The sequence below is a fragment of the Engystomops pustulosus genome, chromosome 4 (assembly GCF_040894005.1).
Source record: "Engystomops pustulosus chromosome 4, aEngPut4.maternal, whole genome shotgun sequence".
In the NCBI taxonomy this organism is placed as follows: Eukaryota; Metazoa; Chordata; class Amphibia; order Anura; family Leptodactylidae; genus Engystomops; species Engystomops pustulosus.
This window is the reverse complement of record NC_092414.1, coordinates 106,936,996-106,957,256: the sequence shown is the minus strand read 5'-3', so window position 1 is coordinate 106,957,256 and position 20,261 is coordinate 106,936,996. Positions and strand designations below refer to the sequence as shown.

Genomic DNA, 20,261 nt, shown 5'->3' with positions numbered 1-20,261 from the left:
GTGGGGTCTGTATCTATCCTTCTATATGTCAGTTTATCATCCAGAATGCTCATGGCTAGTTTCCTGTATAAATTTTTGTCCAGAGCTACCACCTTTCCCCCCTTATCCGCCATTCTTATAACGACTTGTTTGTTGGACTCTAACTCAGTGAGGGCTCTTCTCAAACGTGGGGCTAAATTATCACCCTGTGACGACTGTCCCTCTCTATAAAGATCTACCAGGTCTCTCTCTACTACTTGTTGGAATTGATCCATTGCACGTACTCTAGCGTTGACCGGATAAAAAAACTTGTTAGAGGATATAGTAGGTACTGTATGTACATGTCTCTCACACTCAGTGATAGTTTTGAGATTGTTGAGATCCAAAAGAGTGCACTGGTCCCTAAATGCCAGGTCCGTGTACTCATTTCTGATCTCAATGTTATGGTGATGTGTAGTATCTGGACTAAGATCACATTCAAAGAAATGCCGTTTAACTGTTAAGGCTCTGACAAAGCGGTTTACATCTAACAATGTATTAAAGACGTCAAACCGTCCCGAAGGTGCAAAATTCAAACCCTTTTCAAGTACACAGATCTGGTCCCTGGAAAAAATACAAGCAGATAAATTTAAGAAACTACTGTCCCCTGTCCCCCCCCCCTTTAAGAGAGAGGTGAGTTAACGGTGTCCCTTCTTTTTGCTTCTCGTCACATAGTCGCGGTTCTGTCCTGAAACGGTGTCTCCGGTGTTTACGGCCTGCTCTCCTGGTCTGTTTTTTGACGGTTTTCGCTTGGGAGTGTCCCCAGAGGGTATTTGAGAACTGTCCGATTCACCGACTGAGGTGTCCGAGTCCATTTCGGATGAACTAAAGGAAACTTTCATAGCCTTTTTGTCCTTATTACGTTTTTTATATTTCTTTTTCAGAATGGATCGTGGGGTCGAAATTTCTGAGGGTCTCTTTGTGTAAATATAACCAGAGGTATAATCTTCTGAGTCACGTAGAAATTTTCTTTTCTTTGTTTCCATTATATGCTGCTCCAGCTTAGTTGTTGCCGTCGATAAATTTTCTTTTAATTGTAAATATTCCGGTACATCTTTGTATTGATCCAAATCAGGAACCATTTGATTAATCTCCTGTCTCAGGGTTTGAAGTTTAAGGGCCTCTTCTTCCACTATAAGTTTGATTAAGGCAAATGAACAATCGGACAGTATATTATCCCATTTTATCAGGAAATCCTCGCTATAGACTGTAGTTGGTCTCTTTCTCATTCTTAGACCCCGTGGGATCATATTTTTCTGCAAATATGAGTTGAGTGAGTTATGGTCCCACCAGGTTCTTAGCTCTTGAAGAGAAAGTTTTTCCAGTTGATGCATCCTGGTCTTCAAGTCGGAGTTAATAGCCACTACATCTGAGTTCACATTGAACACTTCCGCTAGTTTGCGGTTTCTGGCATCTAGTGTGTTCTCCGTAATGAAGGCTGGTTGTATTGCATCAGGTTCCATTTTCGTATATCTGTTAGAGGAAAAACTCCTCAATAATCACTTCAATAGTATGAAGGAAAAACGTTGTTTGAAAATAAGTAAATGTAATTAGTTAAATCCCGCTGTGGGTGGGTGTTTTCTGTGTAGTAAATTGTACATTGTAGTAACAGTATTTAAAACCCCATGCCATTTACTGGGAAGTGGGAAAATTCCAAATGTGGCGAAATTGGTGAAAAAATGCATTTGTGCCATTTTCTTGTGGGTGCAGCTTTTACGGTTTTCACTATGCTCTCCAAATGACACATCTTCTTTATTCTTTGGGTGGATCTTACATACAAAAAAAATCGTCATCCCAATGGCCGGAGGCAGAAGAAATAAGAGTCGAGGCCCAAAAGAAAAGGAGCCAACCAAAGCCGGGCTCTTGTAGTACCACTCTGACAACCGGAAGACGTGATACCGTGGATATAGTGTAATGGCTGAGCCGCTTCTCTCAGAACCCAGCAGTGGACAGGGCACCCAGCCACATAGGTGACCCGGTGGGCACCGAGTGGGGAGAGGCAGGGGAAGACCTGGATGAATGGCCCCCACTGCCACATCAGATGAAGCCTTCTCTGAAACATGTGCAGACCTCGTGGTCCTGCTCCCCCAACGCTCTAATGATGCAGCAACAGCTCCAGGTACACCCTCTACTGTATTATCTCCTGAGCCCACACTTTCTGCTGTGTTTAAAGAAGTTCAGCAGTGCAGTGCCGCTTTGACTACTCTCACAATGAGAATTAGCGGTGTCAGAGAAGATGTTAACATAATCAGGCACAACATGCGAAAGGTCTCAGAGAGAGTGGGCGCCTTAGAGGAACGTGTGGGGGAGCTGGAGGATAGTCACACCAGTCCAAGATGACCAGTCCAACAAAATGACATGGTTGCCCTAAAAATCAAGGCTGATGATATGGAAAACCGACTTCATGGAGCAACCTGCGTTTGGTTGGTGTGCCTGAAAGAGCAGAGGAGAAAAACCCTGGAGATTTCTTTGAGGACTGGATCCTGGGGGTATTTGGGAAGGAAACCTAAACCCCATTGTTTGCTATAGAGAGGGCGCAGGGCGTTCTTACTAGGCCTCTTCTGTCTGGCAATGTGCCAAAACCTGTATTGCTGCGAATCCTGCACTTCAAGGACCGTGATACAATCCTGAGCAGGATCTCCATATTCCCAGATTTTTCAGCTGAAGAGCAGCGAAAGAGGGCACAATTTATGAGCGTCAAACAGGGACTCAGAGACTTAGATCTGCAATTGGCCTTCATAAGTTTCCAAAATGATAAGTCTCTGGGGGGTGGATGGCCTTCCCCCTGAACTGTTTAAACAATATCAGGGGGTGCTGCTACCTAGTTTCTTTATTTGTTTCATAATTCACCAGTATAGATTCCAATGTCTTACTTCTATCGTATACAGGGTATATTTAGTTCCCTGATCTGGTGGAAAAAGGTGGTTAGTATTCATCTAGAGACATTGCAGAGGGCAAAAGATGAAGGGGGGTTAGTAGTGCCCAACCCATATCTGTACTTTCTAGCTGCCCAGTTGCAACAGCTGAAGGGGTGGGGACCTGATAGCTCTGAAGTAGAACGCCTTCTGTCCTATCGTAATGGAGGAAGACCCCCTCTCTACCTTCTTGAGATAGGTGCCCAGACTTGACCCCCTGATTGAAGTGTGTCGAGGGACAAACTGATGCTGGGGTTGAAGGGCTGCACCTCTATGGAGGAACCCGAGACTTCCTGAGGTGACTAAATTACAGGAGGTGGGAAAATATAAAACTAAGGGGATTCACAGGTTACGCCAGTGGTATCAAATGGCGTTGTAAAGAGTTTTGAGCAGCTGCACGAGGAGTTCCAACTACCACATGTTTTATCACTACCTCCAGCTGTGATATGCTCTAGACACAGAGATGAGGGATACCCCCTTGACTGTTAGACACCATCTGGTGCTCGACACCCTAATCTCTCCGGGAGATGGCAGAGGGGTTGTATCACCAATATATAGACAACTACTTGAAGAATACCATAAAAAATTCCTACTAACGATCTGCTCTAAATGGGAAACTGACCTAGGGCTCTTGACAGATGAGCAGTGGATATCCATCCTAGCCTGGATGCATGAGCTGTCACCTAGTATGAAACAAAGGCTCTCACAATTATTTCTGTGCCACAGAACATATAAAACCCCAGTGTGGATGCATAGGGTTGGCATAAGGAGTGATGACTGCTGCCTTCGATTTGACAGCGAGGGGGCACATTTTTTGAACATAATGTGGGAGTGTCCTCATTTGGGAGCTTTGTGGAAGGAGGTATTAGAACTTGTTAAAAAAGTTTACGATGTGCAAATCCCTGCCACCTTGTATGCATTTTGGGTTGAGTAGACAAGGTTTCAGGTGAGAGGGGAGTATGACTGGGTATAGCCCGGATGATTTACCAGGTGAGAAAACTGATTGAATATCGTTGGATTCAGGCTGCTCCACCTGCTAAGCAAGCATTTATTAACAAAATTAATAAGATAATCATGTTGGAAAAAAGGGTGTATCTCAAAAATAAGGCGGTTGAAAAAAATTTGGGGGCCCTGGCTGGAATCACAGGGATTACCGTCTGTATGTATACAAAGTAGCCCATTTCATGCACTGTAACAATCTATATTGTAAATGTCTCATGGATATCGTGAACGCATACTGGCTTCTATAGGCTCTATTCATCATAAATGTAATGGGGCGTACGGCCCTCGGTGTACTCTCTCACAGGATGTTAACTCTCTCAATTAATGTATATTGTATACTTTATACTGGAAATATTCTTTCATGCTGTATGGCCCTCGAGGGGAGGGGAGGAGGGGCGAGGGTTAGTTTTTCCTTTACTTGTTACTGTGTGTTGTAAAAACTTGTTACTGTGTGTACGATAAAAAAAGATTGGATTAAAAAAAAAGATGAATTCTAAACCACAGCTTCCCTCTACTACCATTTTTTCTGTTTTCTCTACATAAAACTAAAAGTATAACTTTAAGTATATATCCATTTTTTGAAAAAAATACACTTGATATTCAAGATTATAAAAAAGAAAATATTTTATATAAAAGAAAAAGGTTTATAAAAGAAATGTTTTTACAAGAAAAAGTTTATATATAAGAAAAATGCTTGTCCTGTTTTTTTCTTCCCTTGTAATAGTGCATCTTCAGGAGTGGCTTGTATACGTCCTATTTGCATATTCTCCATGCAGATGGCACACTTATAGATGTCAAGATAGTGGACAACTTTGGTTATATATTCTAAACCGTGACACCTAAACAAATATTTTTTTATTTGTCTGCATGTTATTAATAGAGATGAGGTGTCCCCCTGACCAGTCATAGACATGGCTAGGGGCATAAATTCGCTGGGTTGCCTGTTAAGCCACAAATTTGGCAAAAAGTCACGGTCAGATGGGCGAACCTGAAAGCTTAACCCGACCATCAGGTCCGCTCTTCTCTAGTTATTATTTAAGTTAAAATCTTAAATTAATAAAAAAAATTGTTATTATATGTAGAACAGTTCAAAACAAATGGACATTAAAGAAGAGCAGAACAGAACTAAATACATTGACCTGGGTATTCAGGTACCAATGACCCTTAGTCACAAAGAGTTTGAAGCGGTTCTGAATTCTGTACTCACAGATAGATAAGGAGAAGATGCTTAACAACAATGGAGAACATTACACACTATAGCTTAGCTCTGTAAAGAGATAAGTGAGAAGGTAATTTGTTAGAAACTTTAACAACTTCTTCTTATCTTCTGCTGTCTGAGTACTGAGGGAGCGTTCATATAGACAACTTGTGCAGAAAGAAAGGGAGAAAATATAGGCCACAACAGTATTTAATTATTGGTTTTATCCATTTAGCTATGTTTTAAAGTGAAAATATACTCCTGTTTTGGTACTACATAAAAGTCCCGTATTGTACATAAATGAGAAGAGTTGTAACACCATTCACAGACCATGGGCAGGTGTTTATACTATTTACAGTAACTAGTCATAAACTGTATGCTTTATAAACATTGCATACTTTGCCGTGCTTACTTTGTAGCAAAGATAACATTTAGAATTTCTTCTATAGGAATGGTTCTGCAACTTCAGAAGATTTGTTCTGGAAACTGGATGCTCTTCAAGAGTTCATCCATGATCTTCACTGGCCAGAACCAGAATTTGCCAACCATCTGGAGCAACGACTGAAACTCATGGCAAGTGATATGATAGAAGCTTGTGTTAAAAGGTAAGCTATCCCAAAACTATTCACAGTTATAGTTTATTTTTGGTAGGTTGTATAAAGGGGTTTTCCCACAAACACAAGTTAGGCCCTATCCACAGGGGTCTGATGGGGTCCCAAGTACCTCTGTTGGACCCCTCGTCGCTCCGTCTAGATAATAGTGTAGACGGCCATGCATGAACATTCTGCTCCATAAATCTCTATGGAGCTGACGGAAATTGCTGACTGCAATGGCATGGGTGGCATTTCTTTGGAATGCAGGACAATGCTAGACCTCATGTGGCTGGAGTGTGTCAGCAGTTCCTGCAAGATTGAAGCTACAGACTGGCCTGCTCGTTCCCCAGACCTGAATCTGATTTTGCATATCTAGGACATCAAGTTTCACTCCATCCACCAACTTCACGTTTCTCCAATGACCGTCCAGGAGTTGGGGGATGTTTTAGTCAAGGTCTGAGAGAAGAACCCTCAGGAGACCATCCGCATCAGGAGCATGTTGAGGTGTTTGTAGGTAAATCATATAGCCATGTGGAGGCCACACACAATACTAAGCCTCATTTTGACTTGTTTTAAGGACATTAGTTGGATCAGCCTGTAGTGTGTTTTTCTACTTTAATTTTGTGGGCGACTCCAAATCCAGGCCTCCGTTGGTTAATAAGTTTGATTTCCATTGATGAATTATTTGTGATTTTATTGTCAGCACATTCAACATTGTACAGAACGAAGTATTCAATAAGAATATTTCAGTCACTCAGAGTGTATATTCATTCAGTATATATAGGTTCTAAGGAAATTTTGGCCATAAACTTCATACACCTGCTATCGCACAAGGATAATCTGGTACATCCTGTTGTGATAAGCGGTTAAAATATAAGAAAATTGCAACTTGTTTACATGCTTATGATCCCTCATTCTCTCCTCTATGCTTCAAAAGTTGTGATGTAGGAGGGTCAGCCCTTCATATGTGATGGGCCTTGTCTAGAACTATTGGTTTTGATCTAGAACTATTGGATTAGTAGATAAGGTTGCTCAGTACAAGTTCCCTCGACTTAGTTTAGTAGACAATAAGCTACTCTTCAAGCAAGGCCAATGTATTCTAATGGCAGCAGTCATCTCTTTGGCTCATTTGGTTTTCTCTAGAATTATTGAGTTATTTCCATCCTTCTTTGTAAAAAGAAAATTTTAACAACTAGGTTACAATGGAGTGGATTCTATCGAATGGTTTCAAAATGTTTGGTCACTCTGTCTATCGTGCTCTCTCTGCTCACACAATATTATGTATCTCTGTAATTATAATTAACCTTCCTTTTGAGTGTACTGGAATCTTTGGCTGTTGTCTAGAAAGTCCCTTTCCCCTTCTTTTTTGACGTGCAGAGGTCCTTTTTTATCTGAAAATTAGTAAAAAAAAATTTAGATTAATTTTTTTTTTGTTACACATATGGCTAGTTGAAAATTAAAAGGGTACTTTCTTTCTATTTTGTTTTTTTTGGGAGGGATAAAGTTACAAAAAATATTTTTTCTAATGTATAATATATAATTTTTTAATTAAAAAATTAACTTAAAATGACCATTATAAATTGATGCTTGATGGTTGTTTTGGTATGTAATATGTATAGTCTCTGGCAAATATGTCAACAATGGCAATAATTTTTAACCGGTTCGCGACCGCCCGCCGTGTATTCACGGCGGCGGTCGCGTTACACTGCATGGAGAGGGCTCGCGGGCCGAGCCCTCTCCATAGCCGGTAAGTCTCTGCTGCATATTGCAGCAAAGGCTTACCAGTAACACCCGCGATCGGTGCCGGCAGCGATCGCGGGTGTTTGCTTGCTGATCGCTGCCGGCAAAGCTGCCGGCGGCTTCAAACTGATGGCGGCGCATGGGCGCCGCCATCTTTCCGAGGATCGCCGCTCCCCGTGACGTCATCGGGGAGCGGTGATCCGTCGCCATGGTAGCTTCGGGTCAGCACATTGTAATGTATGAGGAGTAAAATCCCCATATACTGCCATACTGTAGTATGGCAGTATATGGTAGGATCGATCAGACAACCTAGAGTTAAAGTACCCTAGGGAGTCTGAAAAATAGTAAAAATAAAAATTACAAAAAAGTTAAAAAAAAATTATAATTAAAAAAACCTAAAAATTCAAATCACCCCCCTTTCCCTAGAACTGATATAAATATAAATAAACAGTAAAAATTATAAACACATTAGGTATCGCCGCGTCCGAAAATGCCTGATCTATCAAAATATAATAACGGTTTTTCACTGCGTTTAACCCCGTAACGGAAAATTTGCTATCCCTGTAATCGTACTGACCCAAAGAATAAATTAGATGCGTAATTTGTGGCGTGAAGTGAAAGCCGTAATATCCAAGCCCACAAGAATACGACACAAATGCGTTTTTTCACCATTTTCACTGCATTTGGAATTTTTTTCCCGCTTCCCAGTACATGGCATGGAATATTCAATGCAATCACTATGAAGTGCAATTTGTTACGCAAAAAACAAGCCGTCACATAGCTTTTTACGTGTAAAAGTAAAAAAGTTATAGATTTTTGAAGGTGGGGAGTGAAAAATGGAAATGAAAAAATGGGAAAGGGCCTGGTCCTTATCCGGTTAAAGAGTAGAAAGGTATTTTTTATTGTTTAAATGTTTACAGGCAGTCCCGGGGTTACGTACAAGATAGGGACCGGAGGTTTGTTCTTAAGTTGAATTTGTATGTATGTCGAAACTGTATATTTTATAATTGTAGATCCAGACAAAAAAAAATTTTGGCCCCAGTGACAATTGGAGTTTAAACATTTTTTGCTGTAATGGGACCAAGGATTATCAACAAAGCTTCATTACAGACACCTTACAGCTGATCATTGCGATCTGGGACTATAGTAAAGCATTCAGAAAGCTGCAGCTGAGGTCAGAGGGGTCTGTCTGTAACTATGGGTTGCCTGTAAGTCGGGTGTCCTTAAGTAGGGGACCGCCTGTATTTCTAAATATTTAGTAACCCCTTGCCGTTTTCCTTTTTCACTCCCCACCTTCAAAAGTCCATCACTTTTTCATTTTTCAATGTAAAGAGTTGTGTGAGGGCTTGTTTTCTGCGTAACAAATAGCACATTATAGTGACAGTATTTAACCCCTTACCTACGCGTGCCATAGTAGTACGACGCTTGTTGGGTCCCGGTGCATGGAGAGGGCTCAAGGGCTGAATTGTTCACAAACATGTCTTTGCTTAACTTCAATAAAGTTTATCGAACAAATAAAGTTAGCTTGACCAACAATAAGTAGTCTTGAACGTTCTATTTTTATTTTTATTTATTAAATTTGTCCATTTGTCACACAGGACACGGACTTCATTTGAAGTTAAATTACAAAGAACAAGTAAATCTACCGACCTTCGCATTCCTGCCTCAGTGTGTACAATGTTTAATATTTTAGTGGATGCCAAGAAGCAGTGTTCAAAACTCTGTGTCCTTGATGTTGGCCAAGAAGTAAGTATGTTACCGTTGGCCTACTTTGGTATAGGGGAAAAAAAGCTACACTGATTGTCTGTAGTGGTACCATTTTGTCAACATGGTGTTATCTTTGCAACCCAGTACCTAAACAGTTACTAGATTATAAGACCAAATGAAACTGTTTGAGAGCAAGTTATCACCCCAAAGTTTGTTTGGTGACATTAGTTTGTAGTGTCTGTGGTGGGGATTTATTAAGACTTGTACTGTCATATAAACCCTGATAAATTCACAATTCCTGGCGCATAAGCAGCAGTAAGGATCATCCCCCACTCCCCTTTACGTCACCTCCAAGAATGCCAGCTCTGAGGATGCCATGCGCTGTGTATTACTTATAGCTATAATTTACTTCTATGCTGGGCAGGACCTGGCATAGCATTGTCTTGCTACATATGGTTGGGCACTGGACATATTAAGAGGCTGTTTATATCAAAGGCAGTGAAGCATCCAATTGCTAAGCGGAACCTTTTTAAAGCATATCTACTTTTGTTGGATACACCAGTTGGATGCAGGGAAAGTGGCCATGCTGTTCCTTCTCTTCCCTGGCTTTGCTGAGACTGCTGATGCAGAAAATGGAGGTTCTAGTTAACCTCCTTTCCTCTTTCTAGTCAAAGGTATTCCTATAGTGAGGCAGTGTGGGCCTTGATCTAAAGTATGTGACCAGGTATTTGGTCTGCCAATAATGTGGGCCAATCCTTTGCGGTTTAATAATATTCTCTCCCAACTGTTGATCACTTTCTGTTGTCACCATACTTGAGTTGGATGAGATCTATATCACAATTGGTTATAGTAATAAACATGGACAAAATTGTGCAATGCATGCTAATTGGGTTTAAGATATGAAAACCTAAATTTAAGTGGTCTGAAATATGTCTCATGTTATTTTGCCATAACATATCAGCATATTTTATTGGGAAGGATTTTCCCTCTAGTTGCTTAGGCTAAGTACACACACCCATTCAAACCTCCATTTCTTACCTCTGTTAAAACAATAAAGAAAGGAGGTTTACCATATCAATTAAAAATCCCATTGACATTAATGTAAATTTCATATAATATTTTATGATCAGTTAGGCAGTCATCCATTATGCATGCTTTTCTTCTTTAAGGAAAATATGACTATGGCTGCAGTACTTTTGAAAACAAATGCATGCATAATGGATGTCATAATTTTTAAATCGAGGTCAGTGGGAGATGGATATTAAGTTAATAGATATAGATAGATAGTTAATCTATAGATAGATATATAATAGAGGTTAGTAGTTCTGGAGGAGTAGGCGCGGCTATTACTTACCTAATAAGGCTGCAATTTGCGAACACCTCTGAGTCCGGCCTGAGCAGGCGCAGATTAAATTGGAAGACTGCTCTGTTATGTATATCACTTATTCACATTAACACTTGGGATTATGTATATGTAATTGCTCACTTAAGTACTGTATACATCACTTATTCTATATATCACTAACTGTTTATGATTGATATGACTATGTTTTATATGATGTAATATTTATCTCCACCTACTATGTACCTGTCACTTCCTATAAATATGGCTTATGTGCACTTGATCATTTGCTTGAGAAAGGATTCGGATGAAGCTGAAACGTAGCAACTTGGGAATAAAGACCACTTGAATTTGTTCCACTACCTTGGAGTGCAGCCTTTTTTTCTATTTTTATTGTTAGAGGACTATGCCGGATCCTGTGTGCTGGCACCCTTCTATTTTTCCTAGCAGTGCTGTTAAAAAACTTTTCTTCTATAGATAGATAAATGGAATAGTAATTGACATGTTATAAGTTATGTTCAGTTTTTTTCCATTTATCATCCATTTTCTATTTAGTAGTAGTGTGAACTTCACCATACAGAGGTATTTTAGTTTTATTTTAATTTTACAAAATGTAACGTCCTGTTTTACCTATCACATTCTACATATTATAAAGTTACATTTAATTTATCAGTTTTTTATGCTTTAGCCATTCTTTGTCTTTTCATAATTGTTGTATAGTTTATATTGTATTTATCCTTCAAACACTCATTGTTTTTATGTTTCTGTGCCATTGGTGTCATGTTACTGGGCTATTACATTGCAACATCCAGTTTTCTAAACAGTGGGTAAGTGGCCTCATTTTTCTATGGTAATATGTCTGGATAAACCTTTTAGGACTTTGTAGAGCAAATTCCATAGTAAAATAGAAGCAAATGGTAGAGATATGGTATAAAACTCATAAACCTTTGAACAGAGTGACCAAAGAGACTGATAAATGCAATTTGTACAGTGTCTTTCTGTCAATTTTGCGATGTTTTCAAAGAGAGAATTTTATTGAAGGTAACTATTGTATTGATGATTTTGTTTGAAGTGGTTTACACTAAAGACAAGAAATTGCAATATTATCTAATGGAGCACCTTAAGTCATTCCTCTATGCATGTGTTTGCATCCTTTGATCCTGGTTAAAACAAAAGAATTCCTACAAAGGATAGGGAATTGGATACACTATTTGTCATGTTGTTTAATTTGTCTTTTTTCTGTTTCTCTTTGGAATCTCTGCATATTTGTTTGAATATTATGAAAATATAATGCTTTTTTGGTTTTTTTCTGGCTCTCGAAAGCACGTTTATACTGACATATGAATGCTAGTTGTGAGGCAAGCAATCTTGTATTAATTGAATCTTTTTCTAGTCTTTTTGCATTCAATCTAGACCAACTCTTTAGAAAAATGCACGTCTTTCTTAATTGTAGGAAACACAAAAAGTATCCTTCACATTCCTTCTCTTGAATGAGAATGGGAAATCAATTCATCTAAATAATAACCCCATTAGCTGCTTAACTCTACATCTAACATGGGAAAATGTACCACACAGAATAAAAAAGTGTTGATTGGATGGATCATTTTCAAGGTTCTATTCTGCTGATGTTGAAAATAATACACTAAATGTAGTGAAAATACCATTTGATTTTTACCTTTTGTTTTTTCCACTGATATAATACTACAATACTTATACTATTATGTATTTCAAATGCAGCAACAGTACCATTCCAAAATAGATGACTTAATTGAAGAAACTGTTAAAGAAATCATTTCACTTCTGGTTTCTAAGGTAAGAATATCAATATTTTTTCATTTTATAGTTTTGAGAGTATGTTGCAAATGTAAATATGCATTATTGATTTGGCAAATACCTATTTCCATTAACTGTTTTATGCTTTGGAACTGTGAGACTTATATAAGCATTAGTATATGGTGCAATTGACTTATGTACTCATCATTTAACCTCTTTCAGCAGTTTTGACTATACAGAGCTGCAGACAACATTAGGTGGCAGCCCTGGAAAGATATGTAATCATACCTATGTGTGTGCTGTTACTATCAGCATGGCTGTGAAAAATAGACTTTAAATCCAGGTCTGTAACTTCTGTCAAGAGCTCTAGGTGGTCCTCCAGGCTTATTATCATTCTGATATGTGCATTCAGATGCCCCACAGCACCTTTCCTCTCCTATGAGATAGAGCTTCTGGAATTTAATGCATTAAGCAGCTCTCCCAGACTGCTACCTAATTATGTCCACAGTTTTGCATGATCCCAACTAATTAAAAAAAAATAATGATGAATGTATTCGCAAAATTTGTGCAGTTTTTCCTTTTTTGAATTCTAAACTTATGGTGTTTTGGTACAATTTAAATATCATGATAATGTGCCTTTCTGATTCTGGTAACACTAGATTTGTAGTTTATTTTTCATTCAAAACTTATTAAAATTCAAAACAGTCTAAAAAAATTAATGTCTCCACATTTTTTCAAAGTTTTTTAGTTTAAGGGGACATGAATTATTGCTGCATTTTGGTTATTCATATTTTACAGCTTTTACAACAAAGGTTACAGTAAATAACATTATATATATGTTAGACCTTATATGTAGTCTTAATAGGTCCTCCATTTCGGATTAGTGGGCTATAACACTGCATCAGCTGTTATCAGAGGCTGATAAACAGATAATCTTCCACATGGATACAGTAATTTACAGCAAGCACACTTTGTGGTTGCTGGTTTGTTTCCACTCAAACTGGATCCAGTCTTCTTTTAGCTTCTAATGGACTCATTTTAGAGAAAGTCTTCTTTGAAAGTTTTGCAAATGAGCCTCCAAGGCTACTGTCTGGATCAGAAAAAACCCTTCTGGCTCCCTCATTTGCTAATCATGAAGTCACTGACTGGCTTTGAGGAGAGGGAGGAGGTGGTCAATAATGCTGAACAGAGCATGCAGAATTAGCAGGCGACGGAGCCCGAAGGGGCTTCTATGATGTGGACAGGAGCCCCTAAGGCTCATTTACATCATTGTAAAAGAGGATTTTCTCTAAAATGGGGCCATTAGGAGATAAAGGAAACAAGGATCCTGTTTCAGGTGACACACAACAGCTTGTAAGCTTGCTTGTTGTAAAATATTGAATCCATGTGGTAAAAATTTAGTAATAAATGTAATTAATCCTGTTTTTAATTTAATGTTAAATGTATGTATTTCTATTTATAAAGCTGGTATCAGTCTTAGAAGGAGCCCTTTCAAAGTTGGCAAGATATGATGAAGGGACTTTGTTTTCATCCATCCTTACCTTCACTGTAAGTATATGTATAACATCTTGATCAAGGGTTCATTGTATTCTTATCTTCTTAACTTTGAGCTTGTAGAAAAGTCAATCTTACTATGTGTCTGTTACTATTTTCTGTTCCTGCGTAAATAGTTTCGTGCTGGACTACTGTAATTTAAATTACAAATGTCTTTTTGCCTTCTGTTTAAAGAGAGACCATTTTATTCTTATGGTTTCCGTGGCTCATCACAGTCCTCAGTCTAGTGTAATCACTGCCACTAGTAAGTCCACAGTCTACTTTAATCGCCAGTCACCAGTCTGGACATGGAAGTTTCTCTTCCATGGTCACACAGATCTTTGAAAAACCTTTGAGCCTGCATTGTCATAGAGGTATAGGCATATGATATGAACACAAATATGCAGCAGTACCTCCCAGGTTACTCCATATGAAAATGAAAATAGTTTTTCAGGTTGGGAACCTCAGCAAGGGAACCTCACGCGATTGGCCCCCTAGACTACACTATGTTCTTGCCGTCTACCTTGCTCTTTTGGCCATGCACTATTTCCCCAAGGTGAACTGCATGTTGTAGGTTAAAAACCAGCATTATTCCATATATTTGGAGAGGTGGGAGGAGTTAATAACCAAAGTGGAGGCAGGCAGCAGTACCATGTCTTTTTTATTGTACTGTATGTGGGAGAGGGGGATGCTTATTTGTGTTTGTTTGCTTCTATAATATTTGCGGCAGATTTGCATCTGACAATTTAGGTATATGGTATGGTGTAAAACATGCTCTGATATTCTATAATTTGGAGTACTGCTTTTGGATGCAATGTTACTTATATACATTTGTAACATATACAATACTTTAAGAGTAATGATTATCAGGCGTAGTTTACAATGATTGCCACAGAAAAATAGGTAAAAAGGATCTAAGAAAAAACGTTAAATCACAGAAACTGCCTCAAATGTATCAAATTGGATCTGTAATCCCACCCCTACCATAAAAAAGGGTTACAAGTTGGTCAGTTTTAATGATGTTTGAAGATGATGTTTAATTATGATTTCTGAAACTCTTGACCTCTGCTTAAATTTATGTCTTCAGTTTGAAAACCAATATTCTACTGCTGTAATATTGAAAATAACGAACAGTGAACATATACAGATTGAATCAACCTTATTGTGCTAAGGAGGGAGCATGTGAAGCCATAGAGTGTAAATAAAATCTAAATGGATTGTTTTCTCTCAGTGTAATGTGTCATTCATTTTTATATATGGTGTGTATGTATATATAAAATCATGTTTTTTAATTTGTCTTTGGGTTATATTATTATGTGAATGAAAAAATGAAATCGCTTCATATGGTAATATGATCTAATTAGAACAATAGTTAGTAATTAGCCTTAAATGCAGTAAAATTCTCAGAAGAGAAAAGGTAATATTACCTATTATGTGTTTAACTTTTCAGTATTGCATTGCATTTTCAGGTAAAAGCTGCTTCGAAATATGTGGAAGTACCCGTAAGTGTTAGCATTTTGCATGTAATTTGCAAATAACCACTGCAAGGCATGAGCATCATTTTTTCATTAATTGCATGTGTTTTATGTAACATGAAGAGTTTTTAATATATTATGCTTTTTTTGAAATGAAACATTTATTCACTCTGATATCAATATATTGATGGAACTCAATGGCGTTTCAGAGTAAAGAAATTAAAAAATACCCATGCAAATGCAACACTTCATTCTAAAACGCTTTTTTCAATTGGACATGACTTTAAATATACACCTCAAACATATATCTAGTATATAGTTACAGGACAAATAATGTATCTAACAAATATGAAAAATTAATTTTAAAATTACTTTGCCCAGTTTTAGTGCCATGTCTCAGGCTGCAGATTAGTTTAGGCTAGTTCACACCTGTGTTCAGCAAATTCCATTCTGTTATTGGTAGACATTCTGTTATTGGTAGCAGAAAAAAAGATTTTGCACAAGCCCATGCTTTTTTATGCTATTAATAATGGATCCATGAAAGGTTCAATAAAGTGAAACCAAAAGTTAAATGGAAGTCCTTCTTTTTTTTGTTTGTGAAGGATCAGACCAATTAATGCTGTAATATATTTTTTTGGTTAACAGTGTTTGTAAAGTTAAGCTCTAGCACCTGGGGAAAAATATGTATGTAGCCTGTATCTAATGTATGGTCTCATGCTCTGTAGCTAAACAGGTTGGGTATAACTTCATATTGTTTCATCTTTTATTCATTATACTAATAAATAATATGCAATATGGTCAACATAGCCAGATCACTAGAACACGGGAGATCACGGAGATAGCCAAGCTCTGAACTTGGCAATCTCCATCAGCTCCATAGAGATGAACGGGGCAGCCTATGCATGCGTGAGCATCTGTTCCATTCATCTCCGGGTGTGACGGTGGTACATAACCCCCCGTTCTCATGTTCTGGGATGGTCCCATCTATGAGACCACCATCGATCAGCAAGTCAGGCACTATCCTGTGCCTAATAGGACACTGGGACACTGTCCCAATGGGACAACACCTTTAAATGGAGATCCAGGTTCAAAATGCATCTCCTTCTTGTATATTTTAAACTGGGCTATCCTATGTGCCCACAAGTGACCTATTGCAATGTTTTAGTGTTTTTGTTAATATACTACATTTTACTAATGGGACCAGCACCTATGAAGTGGATTATTTTATGCAATAAGCCACTGGGTTTATCCTCTGCAAAGGTGGAGAGCCAATGCTGTGTACTGGGAAGCAGGAAAAAAATTCCAAATGCTGTAAAAAAGCATTTGCACCATTTTCTTGTGGGCTCGGATTTTACGTCTTTCACTGCCCCAATCATGGGGATACCAAATGTTAATAGGTTTTCGAATGTTTTCATACATTTACAAAAATTAAAACCACCTGTACAAAAAAAAAGTTCTTCATTTTGCCATGTTCTGGCAGTAATAACCTTTTTATACTTCAGTGTACAGAGCTTTGTGTTGTGTCATTTTTTGATCACTTTGCATTGAGTTTCTTATGTTTTTCAAAATGTCAAAAAAGTGTCATTTTGAACTTTAGCCTCTATTTTCCGTTACATGGTTAAATGCCGGGAATAACCATTTTTATATTTTGACAGATCGGAGATTTTGGGATGCGGCGATACCTAACATTTTTTATGATTTTTACTGTTTATTTATACTTGTATCAGTTCTAGGAAAAGGGGGGTGATTTGAAATTTAAGTTTTTTAAATAAATTTTTTATTTACTTTTTTATTTTTTACTACTTTGACCCTAGGTTATTTGATTGATAGTAGAACAGGAAAGGGTAGAGATCGGCACTCCAGGCTAGTTTAAAAGACTTTCTTCTTTATTCAAAAATCCATAAAATCAGTGCAGGTGAACATAGTGCATAGTCCATTAGACCTACGCGTTTCGAACATTGGTATTAGTTCTTACTCATGGTCTATTTGATTGATCCTACCATATACTGTCATACTACAGTATGCCAATAAATGGGGATTTTCCGCAGCATCTATTACAATGTGTAAATCGCAGATTGTAAAAAATGGTGTGAAACGAGACAGCCTCGGGTCTTTGCGTGACCAAAGGCTGTTATAACAACAAATCTTCATTCTCCAATTACGTCACTGGGAGCAACAATCCAAGCCAACATGTCAGGCGTTGCCAGCTTTTTAATTACACTGGCAGCTATGACGGCAGTAATCGCAGGGTTAATCACGACTTCTTCTGGTGGGTGTTTGCTGCAAAATGCATCTGCTCAGCAGCTATGGAGAGGGCTCAGCCCGTGTGCCCTTTCTAAACACCTGCAGCTGACGCATGACCTAACTATACGTGCTTTTAAGGGGTTAATGTTTTATTAACTTATAAATAAAAGACATTTAATGACAGAAGTAGAAGAGGTTGTATTCATAAATATTAGAAGACATCCTTAAGGAAGTGATCAATTTTGTGTTGCAGTGATCATTTTGTTAGACTGAAGGGCTCCTTTAGGGAATTGTGGAAACCTCAGCATGCTCCCCTAGAGCCAAGTGGCAACATTGTTTTTCTCTGTGCACTTTTCCAGTTGGGAGAAGAGAGGCTGTAACCTAGTTACTCTTGTAAAGCACAACCCAAATATTTGTATCACTTGATGTAAATAGTAATCTTGAATATGCTGTTTAGCTGCTTGATTTTGCTTTGTTTAGTTACATAGTTAAAGGGTTGGTCCACTTTCAGCATATTCCTGCAAATAATTGCTAATGTTTGTGTAAATAAAAGTTATACAATTTTCCAATAAACTTTCTCTATCAATTCTTAATGGCTTTTCTAGAACTCTGCTTGCTGTCATGCAACAGGAGACTTCATTATTTACATCCTATATATAAACACTGGTCCATGGTCATGTGGTGTCACACATGTGGCCAGCTTGTTAGTATCTCACAGCTTTGATTACACTACGTGATACTAACAAGCCGTGCACCTTTGTGACATTACATGTTTATCTACAGGAAGTAAATAATAAAGCTTCCTGTTGAGTGACAGCAATAAGAGATCTAGGGAACTGCAAGGAATTGATACAGAAATATATTGGAAAATTTTATAACTGCACAGTAAGAAAAAGCCCTGTCTTCTTTGGTGATTAAACCTTGTTTTCTCTAGACAGAGACAGTGCCCCCCTGTCTTCTAATGTGATTTTAGCCGGAACAACTTTGCACCATATTTTTTGTATGGGCCATTCATATATTTATACAAATTAATCATGTCCCCCCTTAGTTGTCTCTTTCCAAGACTAAATAAATCTAATTATTTTACATTTTCCTCATAACTGAGACCCTCCATACCCCCTTATCATTTTTGTGGCTCTTCATTGTACCCTTTCCAGCTTCAGAGCATCCTTTTTATGCACTAATGCACAAAACTGAATGGTATTCAGGTGAGGCTGAACCAATGCCTTGTACAATTAACATCCCTATTTTGAGAATCTGTATCTCCTTTTTTACATGACAAGATTCTGTTGGTTTTAGAGGCAGTTGATTGTCATTACATGCTGCTATTTAATCTATGATTTCCTTAGTACATCCAGGTCCTTCTGAAAAGGGGACTCTTGAGGATTTACCCCTCCCCCAAGGACATATATAGCATGTGGATTATTAGCCCCCAGTGAGTGGACACATTATGGGAAAGATGTAAAACAATCTACTGTCAAAATCGAGCTTGATGAAACTGAAACAGTTTAGACACTTAGATTACTGTGGTAATCTTATTATATTTGCTATCCATGGGCTCCTTCCTTCTAAAAATCAACTTTTAAAATATTATAATGAGTCTGAGCGGTTCTGGCAGGGTTTCCTGAGTTTCTCCTTGCTGCAGCTGCGGCTATATACCAGGGGCAATGGCTACAGGCTATATACTGTGGGGGACAGGGGCTGCAGGCTATATACTGGGGGGCAGGGGCTGCAGGCTATATACTGGGGGGACAGGGGCTGCAGGCTATATACTGGGGGGCAGGGCTGCAGGCTATATACTGGGTGGAAAGGGCTGCAGGCTATATACTGGGTGGAAAGGGCTGCATGCTATATACTGGGTGGGAAGCGCTGCAGGCTATATACTGGGAGGCCAGGGCTGCAGGCTTTATACTGGGGGGCCAGGGCTGCAGGCTATATACTGGAAGGCCAGGGCTGCAGGCTATATACTGGGGGGGCAGGGCTGCAGGCTTTATACTAGGGGGCAGGAATTCAGGCTATATACTGAGGGGACAGGGCTGCAGGCAGGGGCGCACCTGCCATGAGGCGAGTTGAGATTCTCGCCTCAGGCGGCGCGCTTCCTGCTACACCAGGGGGCGGCGTCGGGCTCCCGCCCGCCGGCATGTATTCCGGCCGGTACATCTCCCCGACCCCCGCACATTCCGCCGCCCATCCATTAACCCGCCCATCACATACACCCGTCCGCAGCCGGCACATGTATCTGCGCGCGGGCTGACACTTCCCCCCACAGCCTGCCAATCCATTCAGCACGCGCGCGGCCGGCACATGTACCTGCGCGCCCACAGAAACTTCCCCCTGTGCGCCGCCCTACACTTTCCCCATGCGCGCCCGCTGACACTTCCACCACCTGCAGTCCGTCTATCTCATCCGCCGGGCCGGCACAAGTACCACTCCCCACCCCAGCCCAATGTCCGCGCTGGTCCCCCCCCCCCCACGCTCTGTTTTCACACCCCCCTCGATCCATCACTGCCTCCGTAAACACCCTCCCCCCCCCCCCCCCGCTCCAACATCCCCGGCAACAACCCCCCCCCCCCTCTTTGACAAGGCCAAAGAGAAAAGAAGAAAAGATTGAAGATAACTTCTATGTATGTATATGTGTTGATGTATAGATGTGTTTGTGTGTATTTGTATGTATGTCTGTCTGTATATTTGCTGTATATATATATATATATATATATATAT

General features: G+C 39.2%; 1 protein-coding gene across 12 annotated transcripts in view; it reads left to right on the top strand.

Moving 5' to 3' along the window:
- Positions 1-20,261, top strand: part of CADPS2 (calcium dependent secretion activator 2) — a 295,527-nt gene that overhangs the window by 240,716 nt on the left and 34,550 nt on the right. For 5 of the 12 annotated variants that reach the window (XM_072147001.1, XM_072147004.1, XM_072146999.1 and 2 more), the window contains 6 exons: positions 5,583-5,738; positions 9,065-9,212; positions 11,328-11,342; positions 12,253-12,327; positions 13,753-13,836; positions 15,291-15,323. In XM_072147001.1, the coding sequence (XP_072003102.1) occupies positions 5,583-5,738; positions 9,065-9,212; positions 11,328-11,342; positions 12,253-12,327; positions 13,753-13,836; positions 15,291-15,323 (511 nt within the window). Of the gene's footprint in view, positions 1-5,582; positions 5,739-9,064; positions 9,213-11,327; positions 11,343-12,252; positions 12,328-13,752; positions 13,837-14,908; positions 15,047-15,290; positions 15,324-20,261 lie in introns of those variants that run through there. The other 7 variants (XM_072147011.1, XM_072147000.1, XM_072147008.1 and 4 more) reach the window with 4 other exon arrangements.